General features: G+C 44.2%; 1 protein-coding gene and 1 long non-coding RNA gene across 2 annotated transcripts in view; one reads left to right on the top strand and one right to left on the bottom strand.

Moving 5' to 3' along the window:
- LOC130544518 (uncharacterized) overlaps window positions 1-21,232 on the top strand; it is an 87,456-nt gene extending 66,224 nt beyond the window's left edge. The window contains exon 2 of the long non-coding RNA XR_008960842.1: window positions 19,960-21,232. This is a non-coding gene — a long non-coding RNA (uncharacterized LOC130544518). The remainder of the gene's footprint in view (window positions 1-19,959) is intronic.
- Window positions 21,233-22,150: 918 nt separating this feature from the next.
- Window positions 22,151-23,830, bottom strand: part of TECTA (tectorin alpha) — a 67,767-nt gene continuing 66,087 nt past the window's right edge. The window contains exons 22-23 of the mRNA XM_026505542.4: window positions 23,574-23,690; window positions 22,151-22,918 (exon numbers count right to left, since the gene is read on the bottom strand). Coding sequence (XP_026361327.2) covers window positions 22,818-22,918; window positions 23,574-23,690 — 218 coding nt within the window. The 3' untranslated portion in view covers window positions 22,151-22,817. The remainder of the gene's footprint in view (window positions 22,919-23,573; window positions 23,691-23,830) is intronic.

Genomic DNA, 23,830 nt, shown 5'->3' with positions numbered 1-23,830 from the left:
CCCCTTAGCAACAGAGGACAGATAACCCACGACACAGACAAAGGAAAGCAAAGATCATCCATCTCTGGGAGGAAATGGACTGGTAACCAAAGAACACGCTACCCAGTTTAACCAAAGAGCCACTAAAGCCCAAGGAACTAGTTCCACAATGATTTTCTCCTGCTAATCAAAGTTTAGTAAGAGAAAAAGGACTCTCACCCCACTCACTCCATCAGACTTTGCAGATGGATATTCTGGGAGGCTAACCTGGAAAGAAAGCGTACCTTTTGCTGGCTGGAGGTCAGACTTCCCAAGGACCTCTCAGCTGCAGCAGTGTCTGGGGCGGGTGGTGTGTGGGGAGTTAAAGTGTCCTGACTAGGCCACCTGTCGGGAAGCAAGGATTCCTGTGGTTTCAAAGATCTTTCTAGCTGGACTAGGAAATGACATGAGACAGATTAACAGGGGAAAATCAAGTTTAATAGTGTACATATGGGGAATCCACATAGACATGAAAATTCCAAAGACACTCAAGCAAAATGAGGCACCTAGGGCATCCTGAACTAAGGAGAAGGGGGCCGGGGTCTGGGACCTCAGAGGAAAGGAATCCAATTTGCGGGTGTTAAGAAGAACCGTTGCCCTGCTATAAAGATGTGCCACTCAGACAACACCCATCTCCACTAATAATGCTTATTCAGGGAAAACCCACCAATTTAGATTCTTCTGTGTAGGTAAGGGCAAAAGTTTCTCTTGAGCCTGTTAGGTCTCGATTGCCTTTAGCACAGAAAAACCTTCATGCCCAAGTGGCTCATCTCGGAGCAGCCTGTCCTTCTAGGTGTTGGGATTATAAAGCCATAGTAATGAAGACAATGTGGTTTTGGGGGCAGGGATAAAGAAATAGGCCAATGGGTAAAATAGAGCTCAGAAATAACCCACGCGTATAAAGCAGGCATTGCCAAACAATGGTTCTAGAAGATGGAGGTGGGTCAGTGCGGTATCCTCCAGCTGGAGAGGTCACCTTAACACCGAAAACCAGCAAGCTACTCCATACCATTTACAGAGTTGTATTCAGGGTTAACTTCTGACAGGAGGCATCGGGCAGATGGACAATCCGTGTGGTAAGCAGCTATTCTCCGCCCAGTCCAGACCTTAGTCCCCAGCTTCTAGGGAGCGACGGGCATGGTGGTCTGTCCACCAGCCAGCTCTACCAGTCACCAAGAGTGAGGCCTTCTGTGTGCCACGTTAGGGGGGATCAGAGCAAGCCTTCCCTCATTCTAATCAGGGCCTGCATGAACCTCCTCAGGGCCGGGAACACACAGCCCCGAGGGAAGTCATTTCATGGGCATGAACAAGATGGAGGGCCAAAGATGGAGTCTGTGTCGTCAGCCCTCCTACGCTCCACCCCTGACCTCTTTATGGCCTGTATCGTCTTCTACAGACCATTCTCCTGTGAGGACCCTAGAGTCAGATGGGGGGAGGGGACTGGCATCCCTATGCCACAGCAGTGACAGAACAGCGACAGGAGACGAACCAGTACCACCCCTGGCTTTTCACCGTTCCTCATTCTTGACACCGAGACAGAGGGGCGATGGTCACTCTAGCTACTTCCTGCTGTAAAGGGGCATCGATGAGGATCTGAGGAATGGAACTGCCTTGCGTCCCGCTGCGGATTTTCCCCAGCACGAGGTTCAGCTCCCCTCCTTCGTGGAGCCGCTATTTTGATGCTCTTGGGTATAGTTTCAGCGTCTTATTCCACATTTCATAACGAGGCCCATTAGGTCTGTTCAGTTAAACAGCGGCCTCATTTCAGGAGGCGGCCCAGCCGGTGGGCTTTCAAAGGCAGCCCTGTCGTGTGCAAGCAGGGAGGTCAAAAATTAGCCAGATGTGCAAGGAAACCAGAAGACTGCAGGATCCAGCCTGGTTTTATAGGCAAACAAATATATGAGGATAATTAATCAGAACTAGAATCTAACAACTATAAAGGTGGGTTACTGAAGTGATTTTTCCCCTCTCTCTAAAAGCATCTTGATTTCTCGTTTGTAAAACAAGTCCGGTTTTAACACACTTGGCCTATTTACATAAGTGCAGCAAGAACAGGAACTGGTCATTTCGGTTGTTTTCAATCTCATAAGGAATTTCAGATTTAGCCCGGAACAGCCTTTCAAGGCCAAGAGCCAAGCCAAACACATGTTGTCAGACTCGCCTTCAATACCTATAGATTTGAGTTCTTCTTCTTCTGCCAGGATGTGACCTTACTCACCTGATAATGCTCCTGGGAACTCTGTAAGCAAGGTACCAGGGTGAGATTTTTCCCAAGGGGCTTCATTGGCTCCATTAAAAAAAAAAAAAAAAAAAAAAATCCACCTTAGCTCCTTAAAGCTGTCCGGTGATCTGAGCCTATGCAATCTCTCTCAGATAGGACGCTCCGGTCAGAGCCTGGGTAATAGAACCAGTGTTTCCAGTGCTGTCCTGTTGTGAGAATTTTTTTTTTTTTAAAGATTTTATTTATTTATTTGACAGAGAGAGACAGCGAGAGAGGGAACACAAGCAGGGGGAGTGGGAGAGGAAGAAGCAGGCTTCCCGCCGAGCAGGGAGCCTGACGCAGGGCTCGATCCCAGAATGCTGGGATCACACCCTGAGCCAAAAGCAGACGCTTAACGACTGCGCCACCCAGGCGCCCCTGTAAGAATACGTTCTTATTGAACTTATGGAAATAACCAGAATTTATTTCCCTTTTAGCCACTATCACAAGTTCCAGACAAAACTTCCTGGATAGGAACTTACATCCAATTCACAACTCACGTTTGGCATTGACGCCTCCAGGGCCCACGCTTGATTTACCACCATCTTTGCCTTGACGGGAGCCTCTTGTTGGTTAGCACCCCAATCCCGTTGTTTTTTTTTTTTTTTTTTTTTTTAAATAAAGATTTTCTTTCTTTGAGAGCAAGCGCACTCGAGCGCATGTGTGGGGGAGGGGGGAGGGGCAGAGGGAGACGCAGACTCCACTGAGCAGGGAGCCCAACGCAGGGCTTGATTCCAGGACCCCAGGATCATGACCTGAGCCGAAGGCAGACACTTAACCTACTGAGCCACCCAGGCGCCGTTCCCCCCCCCCACCATTGGCTTCCTTTCTTTTTTTTTTTTTTATTAAAGATTTTATTTATTTATTTGACAGAGACAGCCAGAGAGAAAGGGAACACAAGCAGGGGGAGTGGGAGAGGAAGAAGCAGGCTCCCAGCAGAGGAGCCCGATGTGGGACTCGATCCCAGAACGCCGGGATCACACCCTGAGCTGAAGGCAGACGCTTTAACGACTGCGCTACCCAGGCGCCCCATTGGCTTCCTTTCTTAAACAAGGTTTATAAAAGTCTTGCTGTCACGCTAGTGAAAAAAGCTCTCCAGTAACCCAGTACACCAACAAAAGCCTGTAATTTCTTTACCGTGTTAGGGATCGGGGAAGGCTTGTATTTTCTCAGTGATCACCCCCAGCTTCACTCCTGTCTTAGCTGCCCAGAGGATACCCAGCATCTTTACCGACTGACCTGGCCCTTGGATCTTATTTACCTTCCATCCTCAGGACTCTGTACGCTTGTAAGGGTAAGGTACACACCGATACTGTAAGGACTCTGTACGCTAAGATGCCGGAGACAGGGAGGGGAAATCACGAGTTAACATAGCATCATCTATAGAAGGATAAAACACCATCTCCACGGGCAACATTGTTTCCAAATCTCTGGCTACCATCCTGTGACAAATTGTGGGATTATGGAGATACTGTGGGGCAGAGCCTGGAAGTCCATGGTCTCCCATTCCACAGAAAGGTGAATTGGTCTTGGGATTCATGTCCTAATGGCAGGCTGAAAAAGGAGTACACAGGCCCAGTAGGAGAGGATGGGTCTTAATGGATGCCATGTTGTTTGTTTTCTTACAAACTATGTTAGGTGGCATGCGCAGGTGGGGTAAATTTATGGTGTTTCCTATAATCTGTTGTCCTTCACCAGGTCCCGTTAGATTTCTTTATAGGTCAAACTGGACTACTGAATGGGCTTTGAGCAGGTCTGATTCCCCCCACGGTTTGTAATTCTCTCATGGTGGTAAGCTCATTATGCGTGCCAATCTGTAGGTAGAGATTCTTTGCTCGATAGTTTGTCTCCTACAACCATCAATAACCTTTATTTCTCCCTGAAATTGAGGGGTCTGCAAAGAGAAGTGTGTGTTCGGCTCCAGTGTCCATTAGAGCCATTACAGCCCGTTCGTAGGAGATTGATAAATGGTTAATGGTCCATGGGGCCCCTGGTGGCCCCTACTGCACACACTAGAGGGCAAAGTTGGCCTGACCCCTAGCCTGTAGGGGTAGGGGACATCCAGGCCTGAAATTCCTATGTGAGCAGAGGGGCCCTCAGTGACGCACCCGGCTTTTTTTTTTTTTTTTAATACATTTTATTTATTTTGACAGAGACAGCCAGTGAGAGAGGGAACACAAGCAGGGGGAGTGGGAGAGGAAGAAGCAGGCTCCCAACAGAGGAGCCTGATGTGGGGCTCGAGCCCAGAACGCTGGGATCACGCCCTGACCAGGCGCCCCAACGCACCCAGCTTTTTTAAAGCCTTCAAGAAAATAAACTGCCTTCCTTTAGGCAAAGTCTTTCCACAGTCTTAGCAAGACTGAGTTGGGTTATCTAGATTTTTCTCTCGGGTCTCAGATATTAGATCTTGCCACAACTGCTTAAAACACACCTCGATGGGCCCCCTTTCTGGCATTTTATTGTTAGCAGGATCCTTTGTTTTTCCATTTTTCAACCCTGCTCTTTCCCTTATGGTGGATTCCTTCAGTTCCCCTTAAGTCAGCCACCATAGCAGCCACTGTAACAAAGAGCCAATTAGCCCCAGGGGCCAGGACAGATAAGGAAGTCCCGAACCACGCCCCCAGGGCTGGCTCTGAGATTCCGTCTCTCCCACCAAGGGAAAACAACTGTCTGGGCTTCTAAGATGCTGGGCACACGAGGCATGTTTCATCCCCAGTTCACACACAATTTCAGGACGTCCGGCCTAACAGTGGAGGGGAGGGCGCATCCCCTTCCTGGGCCAGGTTATCTTACCGCAGCCTTTACCAATTGATCAAATTAGCGCCCGTGATTCTCGCCCACCCGGCGCACACGATCTCCACCCTAAGGCTGGTGGAACAGCGACCGAGGCCATCCCCCACATCCCAAACCCCTCCAACGCAACCCCATCTCCCCCAGTACCCCCCAATCTCAACAACCAAGCTGCCACCGCTTGCTGGCCCCCCACTCCCACCTAAAGCAGCTGGTTAGCTCCACCAGCTGTGCGGCAGAACATTCCCTGTGTAAAGCCAACAAGTCTCTCTGTCCCAGGGCTCTCTTTACTCACAACTCCCCTGCCGCGGGGACTCACAAAGCACACATCCTTGGCCAGGCTACACCCGCAAGAGTTTGTTCATTTCCTCCTCCCCAGTGTTTAGGATAAAGTAACAATCCCTTGGGTACTCTCCAGGCGTCCTCTACTCACACCCCGGTTCCAAACACTCCAGAAACCTGGCCGTCTTCCCATGTGGCTGTGACTGGCCAGCATGGGACTCCCCCCGACCATGGCCTCTCCCCCAAAGGCCTCTCTACCCACGCTTGTTCCTTTTTCGCTCTCCTGCTGGCCTACCAATGATTAGAAAGCGGAAGAGGACCAGCCAAGTATCCTCTAGCCTGAGAAGCCACTTTAAAACCGAAAACCGAAGCCAGCCACTCCACACCACACCCACAGTGTCATGCAGGGTAACTCACCAGGATTCAGGAGGGTGGTGACGCAGGCCGTAGACAGCCGTTCTCCGCCACTCCTTGCCCGGTCTAGCCCTCAAGCCGCAGCTTTATAGCGTAGGAGCGCCGTGGTGAGGTCCCGGGGTAGTTACCCTAATGGGCACCATCTGTGGCCAGAGGGGCCATGCTCATTACCTAAAGTGGGGCCTTCTGTGCACCACTTTAGAGCTGATCAGAACGAGCCTTCCCGCATTCCAGAGAGGGCATACATTAACCTCCACGGGGCCTGGAACACGTAGTTCCAAGGGAGGTCATCTCAGGGTCATGAACAACACGGAGGCCCAAGAGTGGGGTCCGTGTTGTCAGCACTCCTGCAGATGGAGAAAGGACAATTCTCTAAATGGTGCTTGGGCTATTTGTTACCAACTGGAAAGAAAAAGGGAACATTTCCCAATCTCACAAAAAAATAAAACCTAGTGGATTAAAGACTTACATGTATAACTTGAAATTTTAAAACCTTTAGAAGAGCTTTATGAACTTGAGGTAAGAAAGGATTTCTTAAGGGGCGCCTGGGTGGCACAGCGGTTAAGCGTCTGCCTTCGGCTCAGGGCGTGATCCCGGAGTCCTGGGATCGAGCCCCACATCGGGCTCCTCCGCTGGGAGCCTGCTTCTTCCTCTCCCACTCCCCCTGCTTGTGTTCCCTCTCTCGCTGGCTGTCTCTCTCTAATAAATAAATAAAATCTTAAAAAAAAAAAAAAGGATTTCTTAAAATACACACAGATGCTATAACCATTAATTGATAAATCAATTATATTAAAATTAAGAATGTATATTCTTCGCAAAAAAAAGGAGGGAGGGTAAAAACAGTTCACGAATTGGGAGATTTTTTTTTTTTTAACTAGATACTACACCCAGTGTGGAGCCCAACACGGGGCTTGAACTCACGACCCTGAGATCAAGAGCTGAGCTGAGATCAAGAGTCAGGACATTTAACAAACTGAGCCACCCAGGCGCCCCAGGAGATATTTTCAACACATGTAATCATAAAGATTATGGTCCAGAATATAAAAGGATTCTATGAATCCATAAAATGACAATTTATTAGGAAAATGAGCAAAAGACATCGACAGATGGCACAGAAGAAGAAACAAAACTGAGTCATAAATTCATGTAAAGATACTTAACCTTAATAGTAATCAAGAAAATTTAAGTTAGAAACGCAAGATGCTGTTTCGCACTCAACAGATTGGCGAAAATCAAAAAGCTTTCCAAAACCAGGTGTGCGCAGGGAGTCCAACCGATGGCTTCTCTCGTGCATCGTCCTTAAGGGGAAGCAGTGGGGTACAATCACTTTGGAAAACTGTTGGCCTCACACTGCAAGCTGAACACGCCCTACGAGCCCGCGCACCCACTCCTGGATATCTACCTGGAGAAACAAAAATGTGCCTGGTAGCACTGTGTGTAATCATAGTAGAAACCTGGATGCAATGAAATGTCCCTTGATAAGAGAACGGGACAAAGGGCGTGGGTCATTGCTCTACTGAAGTGCTGTACAGAAGAAAGAACGAGTGACTAGAGCTGCACGCGCCGGCACGGCTTGTTCTCCAAAGGGTGCTGTTGAGTGAAAAAAGCAGGTCAGAAGACGCACGCAGTATGATCCACCTTATATGTAGTCTGAACACAGGAAAAAGGAAGTGTTGCGTTGTTTGGGGATACATGTGTAGTGGTAAAAATAGAAGGATAAAAGAATGAAAGATGAGAAAGATAATGGGATGTGCGGGAAGGAGGGTTAGTGCACAGATGTGCTTTGGGAGAGCCAGGCAAAGAAGTTTCAAGGTACTGGTAATATTCTATTTTGTGACCTACGTGGCTGGTACACGAGCCTTCGGTTTATTATAATTATTTATCGTTATTCACTCTTGAATATAGATGACATATTTCACAACAAAAAATTTAATTAAACGTTTACAATACTGTAAAGGGCGCATTTGGACACTTTCTTTCATTATTTACCAACATGCATCTCAAAGCTTTTTAATAAATTAGAAGTCACATTCACAAGCAAAATTAACACTAACACTAGAGAATCTTATTAATTTGCTGGTATTTGCCTGATGACTACAGAATTCCTGGATAAGTATCTAAAATTTTCAAAAATAATGAAACCTATTCTATGACTTTGCTTCTACTCAGATACTGCTGCGTAATAATCATTTAAAACCTCAGCCTTTAAAAATGTATGTATGTGGTCCATATATACAATGGAATATTACTCAGCCATCAGAAAGAACGAGTTCTCAGCATTTGCTGCAACATGGACGGCACTGGAGGAGATAATGCTAAGTGAAATAAGTCAAGCAGAGAAAGACAATTATATAATTTCTCTCATCTATGGAACATAAGAACTAGGAAGATCGGTAGGAGAAGAAAGGGATAAAGAAAGGGGGGTAATCAGAAGGGGGAATGAAGCATGAGAGACTATGGACTCTGAGAAACAAACTGAGGGCCTCAGAGGGGAGGGGGGTGGGGGACTGGGATAGGCTGGTGATGGGTAGTAAGGAGGGCACGTATTGCATGGTGCACGGGGTGTTATACGCAACTAATGAATCATCGAACTTTACATCAGAAACCAGGGATGTACTGTATAGTGACTAACATAATATAATAAAAAAACATTTAAAAATGTATGTATGCCTTATAATATACATAATAGTAAACCAGTAATGAGATCTAATTTGTTCACAAAACCACAAATGCTAATTGGAGGCCTGCCCCAAAAATGTCTTACTGCACAGACAATCAAAACATTTGGAGACCACTGCTCAAGAAACAGGCAGAGTGGGACGTCTGGGTGGCTCAGTCAGTTAAGTGTCTGCCTTCAGCTCAGGTCATGATCCCAGGGTCCCTGGGAGCCTGCTTCTCTCTCTCCTGCTCCCCTTGCTTGTGCTCTCTTTCTCTATCTGTCTCTCTCAAATAAATAAATAAATAAATAAATAAATAAATAAATAAAAAATATATATACAGGCAGTGTTTCTCTAATTGAAGGTGCCCACAAGTCTCCTGAGCACCTGTTTATTTGTTTTTTAAAAAGATTTTTATTTGAGAGAGAGCATGAGAGGCAGAGGGGCAGAGGGAGAGGGAGAAGCAGGCTCCCCACGGAGCAGGGAGCCCGATGCGGGACCCGATCCCAAGACCCTGGGATCATGACCTGAGCCAAAAGCAGACACTCAACTGCCTGAGCCACCCAGGGACCCCTCCTGAGCACCTGTTTCAAATGCTATCTCCTGGACATAACCTCCAGGATTCTGATTAGGTTGGTAGGGAGAGAGACCGAGGATCATGTATTTTTAATACACACTCCGGGCTATTCTGATGCTAGTGGCTCCTCGGGCCCAATTTTGCTGTAAGTATAGACAACAGTTAAGCCACATCTTCACAGACCTATGTCCCCAGACTATGCAGAATTGCTTTTCCTGAATGGACCTTTGGCATGATGCCACTGGCTTGCACCAAGGGGCTCTGTAGGAATGGAATGGCCTTTTTAAATTCATACCAGCTCCGAGAATGAGACGTAATTGATGACATATGTAGACGGCGGATCACGGAGCCTCGTACAGGGTGCGTTTTTAATAAATGGTGGCTTCTTATTGTTATAATTCTGTTTTATGTATTAATTCTTCTTAGGAGAGCACTTAAGAGCAAGTTCTTTCTCTTAGTATAGGGAAGAATTATGCTGTTCTTTATAACACGGCAATTTGACAGTCTGGTTCTTAGTTCAATTTATTTTGATACTTGGTTTAAACGGCTGTCATAGCTGACAAAATGTACCTCCCACGGATATGTAGATCTCAACAGAAGAAGTGACGCATTGGTTGGACTAAATGATTATACCTATTTTTTCGACCTCATTAGTTATTCTAAGCAATCTGTGTGTGTATGTGTGTGTGTGTGTGTGTGTGTGTGTACAATACACACTCAGTTGAGTGACTTTTGCATTGTTTTCTAGGGAACTTGGAACCAAATCAGTGACTCTTAGCACGTAGGTAGAATTTTATGATGTGCAAAAAAGCATCGAATTTTTCATATTCTTACCCTTCTCACCTACTTCTTATAATGCTATTTTGGGGGTTATTTCTGTATTCCTTTTATTGCCAAAAGAGTCGTTGGAAGGCAGTGAGAGGAAGGGAGGAGAGCGTGGTGAGGGGGGACGCGGCTGAGCCGGCGGAGAGCAGGCACGGGTAGGCAGGAGGGATCGGAGGGTCTTGTTCAGCTCCGCTTCCTACCTTGTCCCGGAGCCGTAATCAGAATTTGGGGTCAGATATCCCATCCATATCACCGTCTTTCATGGCTCTTTTGCTTCCTCTCTCTGGATATTTCACCAATTCTATATTCGTTACATAAATACCACCAAATTAAGAAGCTCTTTTGTGGAGAATTAGCTGTGATTTTTGCCTCTAAAGTGCTCTCCACTGCGTCCTGAAAGGGTTTAGATGCAGCTTTTTAACTGCTTGGGGAAAATTTCCAAGGGTTCCATTTAGACCATGACAGAGGAGCAGTCCTTCGCCCATTTCTCTTGGATTCTTTTCGTGAACCTAGAAAATTTATTTTAATTAGTCTTTAAGTTTTCGTTGGTTGAATTTTCGTAGGCTAAACTAATTGTTACCATTCCAACTCGTCCTAATAGAACGTTGCGAGGATCACGGTTTTGAAAAGAAGTTTCTATTTTTAAATGCTAGTTCAGAACAGATTTTCATCTTCTATTTCTACCTGCTGGTAACATTTAGCAAAAAATATCCAAGTGCAATAATAATGGGTCTGAAATGAGTGTGTTTACATAATTTTTAATAAATGAAAGCTACTCATTTTCTTTTCATCAATGCTTCACTCTTTTTAATGGCTTTTAATTTCTCATGCCTTTTTGGAAAGCCTGCATGCTTGATAATTTTCCTTTTTAAATAGTACTTCAGCATTCCAAAACACCAGCCAGCTTTAGAGAGAGTACTCCCATAAGAGATATCTGGATGAACGCTTTTACAGTAAGTGGGCTAGTATTTTTTAAGATGTTAATAACTTTGCTGATTTGGTCCCTCCTAAGGTTGCAGTTAAAATTAATGGGGGGGAAAATCCCAAACAGTCATACACTTTACAGGACAACCAAAGAGTATTCAGGCATGGTGGACAAGTAAAACAGGTTTTGAAGTAATAATGATAGGCTCTCTTGCTGACAATGAAAAGTGAAGTTTTACAAGAAGAAATTTAGTCTTATACCTTTTTAATAATTGATAATGTCAGTAAGGAAAGAGAACTTGTAAAATGCCGGTTTTATTGGCGTTCTTATAAACACAGTCTCTGCTAGCTTCTCTTGGGTACGTGCAGCGTACAAGGCTGATTGATGACATTGATAATAATAGGAAAACCCTGCTATATGCTTATTAAATACAAAGCCCCATGTGAGGGGGCTTAGATTTGTCACTGCGCTAAACACTCCGAACGACCACAGGGGATAATGGTATTATCCCTAGTTCGTAGAATTCATGGGTTCTCAGAAAGGTTAAAAAACTTGCCTAAGATCGTCTTGTTCTCAACATAGGTGGCAACTCTGTTCTGCTTGAAATACCCTCTTCCCTGGGTACAGTCACACTTCCTCTTGGGCTCTCCTTGGCTTTTTCTGGCCATTCCTCAGTTTCCCTTCGGTCATTTCTCCCTCTCGTCCTAACCTCTCCATGCTGATCCTGTAGATTTTCAGGCTCCTTGAGACGGAGGCTCCATCTAGTCTCTCTCTCAACTCCGTCCTCAACGTAAAATGCCATCTACATGTATACGATTCCTATATATGGTTTATCACCATCCCAGACTCGTCTGCGTTCCTGTCGTCTCTCTTACTGCCTACTTGACACCTCTACTTGGATCTCTCACAGACATCTCATGCTCAACATGTACAAAATGGAACACTTGATTTCTCCCTGAAACTATTTCTCAGTACGTTTCTCCATCTCGGTAAATGACATCATCACCCACCCAGTGGCACAAATCAGAAACATTTTTGATTTCTATCTTTCTCCTATCTTCAAAAGCAATATAAGACCTAGTCCCATAGCTTGTTCCTCCAAAACAGAGCTCAAAGCCATCCATTTCTTTTCATATCCTCGGTCCTTGGGCTTTTGCCAAGCCTCCAGCCCTCCACTAATACAGCAGTCACTTGTACTTCCTGCTTCCTCCTCTTTCCAAATCCAGTCTCCATATAGTATTTGGAATTGTTTTAAAAATGTAAATGGGGGGGGATAAAGAGGCAGAGCATGGAGAATTTTTAAGAGTAAAGGATTTTCTATGTGATATTCTAGTGGTGGGTACTTGTCATTCTATATACTTCAGATCTGCACCTTGTCAAAACCCGTCGGATCTACAACCCCAGGAGTGAACCCTAATGTCAACTATGAACTCTGGGTGATGAAGTGTCACGTAGGGTCGTTGACTGTAACACACGAACCACTCTGGGCAGGGGTATTGATAGTGGGGAGGCTGTGCAAGTGTGTGGGCAGGGGCTATTGGGGAAATCTGTCTTCTCAGTTTTGTTGTGAACCTAAAACTACTCTAAAAAATTAAGCATTTTTTTAAAAAGATGTATTCATTTATTTTAGAGACAGAGAGCACGTGCAAGCGGGGGGGAGACAGAGGCAGAGGGAGAGACAGAATCTCAAGCACACTCCCTGCTGAGCGCGGAGCCCAACACAAGGTTTGCTCTCACGACCCCAAGACCATGGCCTGAGCTGAAGTCAAGAGTTGGAAGCTCAACTGACTGAGCCACCCAGGTGCCCCCAAAGTAAAGTGTTTTTTAAAAAGTAAATTGGATGATACCACTCCCCTACTTACAATCTTCCAGTGGCTTACAATTTGCCTTTGAAATAAAATCCAGGTGACTCTGTGGCGGACAAACCCCCTACCTACCTCTCCAGCCCCAGCTATGCCAGTCTAGAACTTTCCACCCACGTGGGCTCCTTCTCATCTCTGCACACGTGCCACTCAAGTCTCCCGGCCTTGCCTTTGCTCCAGCCTCTGTCTGAAATGCCTCCTCGGATGTCCCCTGCTTCATCCTTGCTTGTTTCCTTCTTTTTTCTCAAATCTCAGCTGAAGCGATGCCATCTCTGAGGGCCTGCCCGACCGCTGTATCTAAATGAGTGCTCCGCCCCCATTTCTTCTGGAAACATCCTCTTTGTTTTCTTCACAGGACTTTTCTCCATTGGAAATTGCATCTTTACTAGTTTGCCTGTGTATTATTGCTCTGTCCCACTAAACTCTCAATTCTGTTGAGGGCAAGGACTCTATCTGTTCTCATACACCAACTGGAGAGCTGACGTCTGGTACAAAGTAGGCCATCAGTAAATATTTGATGAATGAATGAATGAATGAATGAATGAATGAAGTGCATCTGGCTGGCAAGTGGTGAAAGTAGGATTCAAACCCTGTGCGACTCTGGAATCCGCGTTCTGTACCATTATTGTGAGCAAAATGAACCTGTCTTCGGTGGCGCTGTAATGTGAGATGAATTTTATTACACAAATCTAAAACTCTTTGACATGGGATAACCCATGTGAGAACCCTTCAGTGACAACACCGCGCTCGGTTGGCCTCTACCCTCCCAATGAACGGTGTTGCTGGATAACGGGAAGGGTGGCGCACGGGCATTATGTTTACTAAGACGCGCAGACAAGGTCCCCTGCAGTGACTCTTTCAACTCGATCAAATATTCTGTGAAATCAGATAAAACGACTTCGGGAAAGTTACTTAACCTCTTCCGACCGCTGGTCCTTCATCTACAAAATAGTGAAACAACTACTTGGTGGGATTGCTTAGGAGGACTAAAGGAAATCACAGATGAAACGTCCTCCCCGCAGCGTTAGTCCAAGGTGAGCAAAGAATAACTGTGGTTCTTTTTTTTTTTTTTAAAGTCTTAATTCTTCAGTTGACTGAAAAACTCTAATAATCCTACTTTAAGGGTAACTAACCAGGGTTCCTTTTTTAAGCGATTTCTAAGCTCTGGCGTGGTTCAGATGGCTGGACTGACATGCCAAGTCGTCAAAGACTAACAATACAGGGAGACGACGGGCGGGAGGGCTACCCTGCGGGGACTTCGAAATCCCCAGGCAGGCTCTAAATCCAGACCAACCAGACTTCCAATCTCCCCAGAGTTCACGCTTTAGCCACAGCAGCGACCGCCCCGGTTTGAAGCCGGTACCATTCCTGCAATTTGTGTTCAACTCCTAAGTTGACATTCCCCACCAAGGCACAGCTTTGAGGGAGGTGCAAGAAAAATAGGACAACATGCCTGCTCTTTGCTAAGTCACTTTTCAAGAGAACTTTGATGCGGGTCATTGATTCCCTGAAACAACAATAGCAACAAAGTAAACACTGATACGTAGGGATGGGCAACTGTCTTTCTTTCTTTTGCCTCACAGGACATTGCTGTCCAGGATTTGCCAAGTGCTCTACTTCATGGGCTCAATGAAAGTCGTGGGTCCCCTTTTTCTTGAGATCAGTTGGAGGGGGCTATTTCTTTCTTAGGAAAAATGTCAGAATTTCTTTTCTCTCTCTCAGGTTTGGGATGTTACTGTGACAAAACCAGACAAGCTGGTGGAAGAAGCCACAGAGTTTTTAGAGAAAGTGGAAATGTAAAACAACAACAAAACCCAGAATCGAATAGATTTAAACAGTTTAAATTTGTAATTGAGGGTATAGCTGACACATAATATTAAATCAGTTTCTCACGTACAACATGGGCGATCCAACAATTCTACACCTTATGAAATGCTCACTACCGTTAGTATTACAGTGTCATTGACTACACTCCCCACGCTGTACTTTTCATCCTTGTGACTTATTTATTTTGTAATTGGAAGTTTGTACCTCTTCACCCCCCTTCGCCCACTTTGCCCGTCCCCCCACACCCTCCCCTTTGGCACCCACCAGTTTGTCCTCTGAATTTATGAGTCTGTTTCTCTCTTTGTTCTCATTGTTGCTGTTTGTTCCTTGGTTTTGTTTTTCGGATTCCACATATAAGGGAAATCATATGATATTTGTCTTTTTCTGTCTGGCTTATTTCACTTAGCATGACACCCTCTAGGTCCATCCATGTCACTGCAAATGGCGAGATCTCATTCCTTTTTGTGGCTGAGTAATAGTCCTACTGAATAGCTGCCACATCTTCTTTATCCATTCATCTATGGGTGGACACTTGGGTTGCTTCCATATTTTGGCAATTGTAAATAATGCTGCAATGAACATAGGGTGCAATCTATCTTTCCAAATTGGTGTTTTCATTTTCTTCAGGTAAATATCTAGAAGTGGAATTACTGGATTTTGTGGTACTTCTGTTTATCGTTTTTTGAGGAAACTTTATACTGTTTTCCAGTGGAATGATAGATTCCTAGTGTCTTCTAACTCCAGAAAAATTAAATAGACCTTTTGCTAAGTATTTATTTGTTTTGGAGAAGAAAAACTTAGAGCTAAGTACTACAAATTTAAAGATTTATCATAATGATATTATTTCTTACAACTCACCCTGAGGCCCTATGTTGCTGGACGCCCACACACACACACACACACACACACACACAGAAACTGTAAAATTAATGGAACCTTAGCTGCCCTTGATAGCTGGACCTTGGGCAAATGGGGATGGCCAAGGAAATAGTTTGACAACATCCTAGGGGAAAATTATTGGTGTTTCTGATGTCTCTTATGGATTGGCTTTAATATTTATTTACTTACTGTTCAAGGAAATCAGTTTAAAATTTTCATTTATAAAATCAGTGAAGTTTATTCCAAAGATAATTGTATCAAGACACTTTGGTTTTTTTTCTTCACATGAGTTTAGTGTCTGCAAGTAATATTTTATTAAATTCACACTTTCTTCCTCAGGGTAATCCTGTCTTTACATTTCATTTCTCAGTTCTGAGCTCCATTAGATTTTTACAGATTTTAAATCTGAGGGAGTCATTGTTCAGCTTTGTACAGTATTTCCAAGTATCTCAGAAAGACAATTAAGATCATTTTCTCCTACCTTTTAATAAAGTCTACTTAGGGGTTTTGTAGTAAAAGTGAACTTTCCTTTTTCGACATTTTTGGAAAGGGAAGATGCTTTGGATGCCATCTGCTCAGTCTGGCTTTCTCCCGTTCCCATGGGAAGTCAGGACCAGCCCTGCCTCCCCCCCGCAACGTACTCTCTACCACCCCCAGCCGTGCTTTATTATGCACTGGAATGAAATGTTTCTTGGCCTTGTTACGCACTGGAATGAAATGTTTCTTGGCCTGCCTTCACAAAACTGAAAGGTTATACCAGTCTCAGTTTTCCAACCCATGTGCATTTGCACCCTTCTGGTGAGAGGGAAAAACCCAGAATGGGACTGGAATAGATAATGTGGGAACTGGTGAAAATGCTTACATTTACAATTATGTACACCAATAAGACAGCCATTGGAGGACTTTGCCAGTGATTAGTGCCTAGAGTTCATGGTTCGGGGTGGCATTTAAAGAACCTACTTCTAAGAGTCGGCTCAAAGAGAAGCCATTTTGTTGTTTTTGTTGTCGTTTCTACAACAGAGCACCTCGGAACGATGCTTCTTGGTAGAAGACTTAGAAATACACCCGCACAGCTTATGACATTTTATTATGAAATTTTAAAAATCACCATCTAGTTTTAAGTTCTGTAGTTCATTCTCCCATGAAAGAATAGAAAACTCTAAAGCAGAGGAAGTAGAAATGGTTCACACTGATGTCGCTGTGAGGTCCTTTGATTTCTATGAGTCACGGGTGCCTCTTTGGAGGTCTACCAGGAAAGTTGATTTGTGATGACTTTGTGTTTCTAGAGTATAACGCCTAGAAATATCATCAGGTCCTCATGTGTTGCGACTGTTGGAAACCGCTTTTCCTAAAATAAAAACTATTTAGATTCGTACGATGATGAGTTTTCTGAGGATTTAGGCAGCCCGGGTCTTTCAGGGTGATTTGCCTAAATAGCACGAATTTAACCTGATTACAGTCGTTGGGTAAATTGTTCACTGTAGTCTAGGGCTAAGATTTCTCTCCCTCTGTTGACTCAGTTCTTAGATTCCACTTGAAGTTAATTAATGAAAGTCATTGTTTATGAAAAGGACGAGGCTCAAAGTATGATTCAAAAATGCTAACATGCGGGAGACGGGAATAAAGTCTACAGTGGCCGAGCGTCTCTGGGCTCTCCTGATCTTGAATTAATATTCAGAATACTCTCCCAGCTCTTCTTCGCTTCATTTTATGCCTTGAATATTCCGATACGACACCTAGACGTTTTCACATTGTGTTCAATCATTTCCCCCTTGTCGAATTAGTTTGCCAAATTGCTTTCTGATCAGGATTCTGCAGGAGAGCGGGCTCCCTCCTTTGCGTGGACGCAGCTATTCCCCATGGCAGTTTGCAGACACGGACACAGCGGCTCACGGACAGCGTGATTGAATATACACTTGTACCTCTTTGATTTGAATGGTCCGTGCAGATACGTAGAATACATTTAAGGACCAGGACAGCCGGTTGCATTAAGAATGTTGATGGCCGGTCAGAGGAAAATACTGGGAACCGTGCATTTCCTGCCTTTGCTTAAGATATAATTAATAGCACATTTTTATGTGACTATAGTCTTTAAATCAAAAATGTCCAGGAGTTCTGGAGAGATCCAATGCAAAGCTTTTCAAGATCTAAAGTAATGAAATATGTTCTCCCTTTTGGTAGATTTTTGCCCAACTAGTATAAGGTAATATCTGTGGATTTTGCTAAACTATCCCAGGAAGAAATTTAAGAGTAAGGGGGAAAATTTCAAGACTTCTGTATCTAAGTTTTTAGTTCCTAAAAGGCATAAAAGACTTAAAAGGCTACTATCGTCCTAATTGTCTCATTACCTGTTGGAAATTATGAGATGAATCTACAGGCATGAGCCACATATATGGGTGGATGGGGCTTTTTCTTCAGTTAGTACTTCATACGGGTGTGTGTGCAATACAACTTCGGTTAACACCCTTCCTCTAATTTCTCTGCCAAAATGCAGCATGAGTTAGGATTGAACGATATTAAATATAGGTAGGAAAGCACCACAAGTTATGAAAGCTGCTGCATGACCATAAGGTACTGTGATTTCATCTAATGAGAGAACATCTTAATTTCGAAACTGTTTCGTAATCAATGCTACACGCTAGCAGATAAAACAGTAGCTAACCCAGAGCCCACATGCAAACAGAAACAACAACACAGCGAACGCTCTCCCTTCATTTGTTTCCTTAGCAAATAGAATTTGATTGCTGAGTTCTTCACGGAACGATGAGTCTTTTTGTGTTTTATTTCTATCTATAGACACAGAGATCTGTCCCTCTGCCATGGAGATGTTGTCTTATATGAGAATCGTATTTCAGCAAACATAATTAAACCATCACAAACAGAGCCTTCCATTAGTCAGACCAGAGTTATTGTTGTCGTGCTTTGGATGATGAAAGTATTTCACATTCTGCTGCGGGAAAAGAAAGACCGCTAAATATTTCATGGGCTTTTCTTGATCACATTATTTATTTCTCAACGTTTTAAAGAGATACTTAATTTTTCCCGACAGCTATTTTTGTCAACACGTTAGAGAAATAGATATTAAGGGCAAAATTTGCATGGGATGCCGAAAGCTGGTATTTTCCTGGAATGATACGTAGTGTGTGCATTAAAATAAATCTCACACTGTTCCCCAGAAAATGTCCTTGGCATTTGATGTGTTCTCTAAAGCTATATTCTGGTAACGTTCTGCATCTAAGGTTTCAAGGAGGGGGAGAAATCATATTTTGATTGGTGTGGTTCAATAGACATTCGGGTTTCATGCAAAAAATAAAAAGAGGACACTAGAGGGCGCTGTTTGATTTTCTTTTTTCCCCTCTGTTGTGCTGCAAATACCAGTGCATGGGGCACTGAAAAATGCCATCGTGTTCTCTAATCAGGGCCAAATTGCAATGAAATACAGGATGTAGAAATCCCCTGAGTTCCAGGAGGGAAGCTTTGGAATAGGGTAGATGCTAAATTAATTCAGAAATAGTAAACAAGTACTTCTTTATTACCCTAAACCTGCATGATTGTCATCTTTTGATAATTAATTCCTTTGGTTGAAAGAAATTTTATTAGATTTCAAGCTCTCACTAAATGTCAAATGGTACTAAAAATAGCTAGAATATTAGACAATGTAAAACAATCAGTGCTCTCAAGTTTTGCCATCAGGATTTTGAGTAGCGCCCATACCTACTACTGGTTAAGAAACTAATTATAGAATTCCCAATTGTCAGAAATGCCAGACCCCAAGATGTTGTTTCTTTTGATATCAGACAAATACCAAGTTAATAAGATTCCCAATTAACTCCCTTTTTAACCTTTGCTAAGCAAGTGCCTTTCTTTTCCTCCTCTTCCTTGAGGCAAATCTTTTTGAGTGGCAGGAAAAGGCAATGTTCTCGAGTTAATCTAAATATATACTGTCGTACGATTTACATTTGTATAGTGTCACTTTCTAACATAAGAATATTTGAAAAGCAGCTTAATATTCTCCTTTGACAGAGGGAAAGTTAAGGCATCACTCTACCGAGTGATTTGTTCCAAGCAGAGAATTAGTAGAAGGGCCAAGATCATCTTTTTTTTTTTATAATAATTTTTTATTATGTTAGTCACCATACAGTACATCCTTAGTTTTTGATGTAGTGTTCCATGATTCATTATTTGCATATAACACCCAGTGCACCATGCAATACGTGCCCTCCTTAATACCCATCACAATAGCTAAATTGTGGAAGGAGCCGAGATGCCCTTCAACAGATGACTGGATTAAGAAGTTGTGGTCCATATATACAATGGAATATTACTCAGCCATCAAAAAGAACGATTACCCAAGATCATCTTCTGGTTCTGTCTTCCTGATAGTCAGCTAAGGGGCCTGTTTGGTTTTAGTTCTGTAAAGATATTTTCCTTGAATACAGACAGGAGTGGCTTGACTAAAAGATCACATGACAGCTGTCCCACGATTTCCAGTTCTTCTGCCCTCCAGGCTCACCGGAAGCTTGTCCTTCCCTGCTCTCAGTCAGTTACAGCCTTGCAACTTGCTTTGGACCACGAAATGGAAACAGAAGTGCCATGGTGTCCCTTTCAGGGTGTGATTCTCCACCTTCTCTCCCCTTGCCTAGGTGAACCCCATGGCCTGATGTTGAGCCGGCAGCATCACAAGATAACGAAGTCTCAAGAGATAACAAGTGCTGGAGAGGACGTGGAGAAAAGGGAACCCAGGTGCACAGTTGGTGGGAATGTAAATTGTGCCGCCACCGTGGAAAACAGTATGGAGGTTCCTCAAAAAACTAAAACTAAGACTAGCATACGGTCCACGGATTCCACTTGTGGCTAATTATGCAAAGGAAACCAAAACACTAGCTGGGAAAGGTATCTGCACCCCACATTCACTGTGGTGTTACTTACCATAGCCAAGCTATGGAAACAACTTGAGTCCATCAATGGACAAATAGATAAAGAACTGGTGATACACACACACACACACACACACACACATACACACACGACAGAAATCCTGCCATTTGTGACAACATGGATGGACCTGGAGGGCATTATGCCAAGTGAAGTAAGTCAGAGAAAGACAAATCCTGCATAATCTCACTTAGACATGGATTCTTAAGAAAAAAGAGAAAAGAAAAAGAGTTCATAGATACAGAGAATTGCCAGAGGTGGGGGGGGGCAGTGGGCAAAATGAGTGAAGGGGGTCAAAAAGGTACAAATTTCCAGTTATCGAATAACTAAGTCTTGGGGATGTAATGGACAGCATGGCGACCATAGTTAATAATACTGTGTTGCATATTTGAAAGTCAGTAAGAGATCTTAAAAGTTCTCAAGAAAAAATATTTGTAACCATGTAAGGTAACAGATGTTAACTAGACTTATCCTAGTGTGCATTTCATAGGACCAGCGCCCACTGGCGTAGGCAAGAAAGAAACCTTAGTGGGTTTTTAAAAAAGATTTTACTTATTCATCTGAGAAAGAGAGAGAGAGCACAAGCAGGGGAAGAAGCAGAGGCAGAGGGAGAAGCAGGCTTCCCACTGAGCAGGGAGCCCAACGTGGGATCGATCCCAGGACCCCAGGATCACGACCTGGGCCGAAGGCAGACGCTTCACCGACTGAACCACCAGGCGCCCCAGAAACCCCAGTGTTTAAGCCCCTGAGATTCTGGCATGTTCTGTTACGACACCACAACCTAGTTTCTCCTAATGATAGACACGCTAAGGATGTCAACCAAGCGACAAACCAAAGGCCAAGAATAAAAGTGTGGCAAGAACATGTTTAATTAAAAGAGTTAAAAAAACCCCAAAACCCAACAAACTACTGTCTTTCATTTAGAACTTTCTAATGACTTTGATAAGAAAATCAATAAAGGGAAGTTATTAAATATGAAAACACTTCCTCCTGTGTTTTTAGTTAAGATTCATCTCAGGAAATCAAGTAAAACAGTCAGTGAGACATTCTTGTGTTCAACTCAGAATCTGTCTGTGAATGCCTAAAACTTCAGGTGTGTCACTGAGATGGTTTTTCAGGTGAAAGTAGGACACACACGGAACACTGTTTTCTCTCTCCGTGAGGAAGCAGCGTTGTGTCTCACTTGCAGTTGACAGTTGTGTTCCCTAACCCCTCTCCCTGCTCCGCATACGCCCAGATCTCAAGAAGTCTACGCCAAAGTAACCACATCTTTTCTCCAGCAGTACCAGCTGCTCTCTTAGCTACCATGTGTCACCGGCAAGGCCAGCTAGAACGTGTTGATCCTCCCAGAGGGCTGGGAGGTCAAAGCCCTCAGCACAGACTGGGTCTACACCCCAACCTCTTCAGCCCAGTGCCAGTGCGATGTGGTGCCTGTTACACGCAAGACAACACCGATCGTATCCACAACCACGGTCAAGGACGCGAGGATTTACGCTCAGCTTTTCAGAGTTCCCAGAAAAATGCAAAAATACCACCAGCTTAAATCCAAAACAACTTCAAAGTAAACTTGAACTAGGTTTTACTTTGTTTTTAACCTGAAACAGAGAGGCAGTTCAGGGATTATACTTAGCCGGCCCCCGGTTTACAGTTAATCACAGCAAATGCGTGTTTACCTACTACCTACGAGAGAGGACGCTGCCCGCTTCTCCGCTACCCCGCACATTCACGGGCTGCTAACGCTCTGTAAGCATACGCGACAGAACACTTTCAAGCTCCGGCCAGCGGCGTCTACCAGGCCCAGCAGCTGCTGCTTTTTTGAAATCAGAGCACGCTATGCAGTATGCAAAGCTTAATATGAGTAAGAATGATTCCAGTCATCAAGTCCCGAGGGTCCTTGAACACGAAGTTTATTTAAGCATAAAACACATTAAAAATTATTTGGTTGATTTGTCAGAGAGAAGGGTCTGGGTCTGGGATGGGAGGTGGGGTTCCCCAGGTCTGCAAACAGTATCCCGAGTGGCCAAGCTGCCGTGGCAAGGTTGAGGGACACGAGGGTGGGGAGGGAGCTCATCATAAACAGGAGTGAGCAACACATGCAGATCACAGATCAGACGCTTCCGAACATCAGAAAGATTCCTCAGAGAGAGTCAAACCTTCCAGTCATTGCTTCTCAATATTGTTCCAACAGGCCCTTTCCCGGTAAAAAACTATGATCCAGAAATAGCACTGGTTTCTCCGGTTAGACTTCTGGACAGACTTCTCTAACCAGAATTTTGTTTTCCTTTACTGGTTTTTCATAGGAACCAAAGTTTCTAGTGACAACTGTTTGGACATTTTAGGCAAGACACTTGCTTTCCACACTGGCTTTGGAAGCCCTGTTGCATACTTTGAAAGAGGAGCTGGGAATTTCACACATTTCTGGGACTCTGACTATTGGAGGCAGGTGGTATCACTTTGAGATGCTGGACACTTTCAAACAGGCCTTGACTTAAGGGCACACACCTTTTACCCTACAGGGAGCTGAAGTAAGGAAGTTACAGTACTTTATGTAGCAACCTTGAGTTAATTATGAGGTCGTGCCTGATTTATAGACAAAACGCCATAGTGAAATCTGGGTCACGATGAGAAGCAGCGTCCAAACTTGAAGTTCAATGGAAGAACTGGAGGCTGTGAACAGACAGGAACATAGTAAGTCCTGTGAAGAAAGATAGCTCTTTGGCAGGAATCAGAACTCTGTGGTCCTCAGCTAAATGAATGAACCCACTTTCTTCATTGCCAAGAACTCACTTTATCCGAATGGCGTTGACCGAGGCAGGAAAGAAGCAGAATTAACTCAATCCTTAGCAGAGTCCTGCTAACCTCAGGGAAACCCATGTGCTAAGGCGACTGCAAGAAATCTCGTTTGTTGGGTCCACCATCCAACCATCCCAACACAGCCCAGGTAGACCTGGTGACCAGAGTTAAGGCCAATGTTTGGTCCTTAAGTAGTTGGATAACTTATTTTTTAATCATCTTCATCTTTTAGATAAAAGAACAGGGACTCAAAGGTTTTTTGTTTTGTTTTTTAAATGTGTATATATATATATATATATATACACACACACATATATATATACACACATATATGTATGTATATATATATATATATCTCCCCAAGATTGAGCTAGAATTCCTTGGCATTCCCCTCATTTTCCATCTTAATTTCTGGAATTTTCATAGGTCAGCTGCTGACTGAGTGGGCTTGACGTACGAACGTCTCCTCCTCAGGGGAAAGGGCTCCCTGCGTCCCCAGCCGCCTGCCCGGAACAGCGGGTACATCTACCTCTACAGCTCTTGCCGTCCTCCTGCAGGGTCCCCGTCACACAGCTGCACAGAGGCCCATCGACCCGGCTCGTGCAAATCTGCTCACACCCTCCGTTGTCCTCACACCAGTCCAGCCCTGAAAGAGAGCAGCTGGTCAGATCAACCGCAGGCAGGTCAAATCTTCAACGCGGATCTCAGGGCAAAGCTTTAAACAGAAGACAGGAAGAAGAAAAGCCCAGTGTGGCGTTTTCAGAGTCGATGAAGGTTTCATTGTGG

The sequence above is a fragment of the Ursus arctos genome, unplaced genomic scaffold (genome assembly GCF_023065955.2).
Source record: "Ursus arctos isolate Adak ecotype North America unplaced genomic scaffold, UrsArc2.0 scaffold_22, whole genome shotgun sequence".
Taxonomy (NCBI): Eukaryota; Metazoa; Chordata; class Mammalia; order Carnivora; family Ursidae; genus Ursus; species Ursus arctos.
The sequence above is the reverse complement of the archived record's forward strand: the minus strand, read 5'-3'. Positions and strand labels throughout refer to the sequence as shown.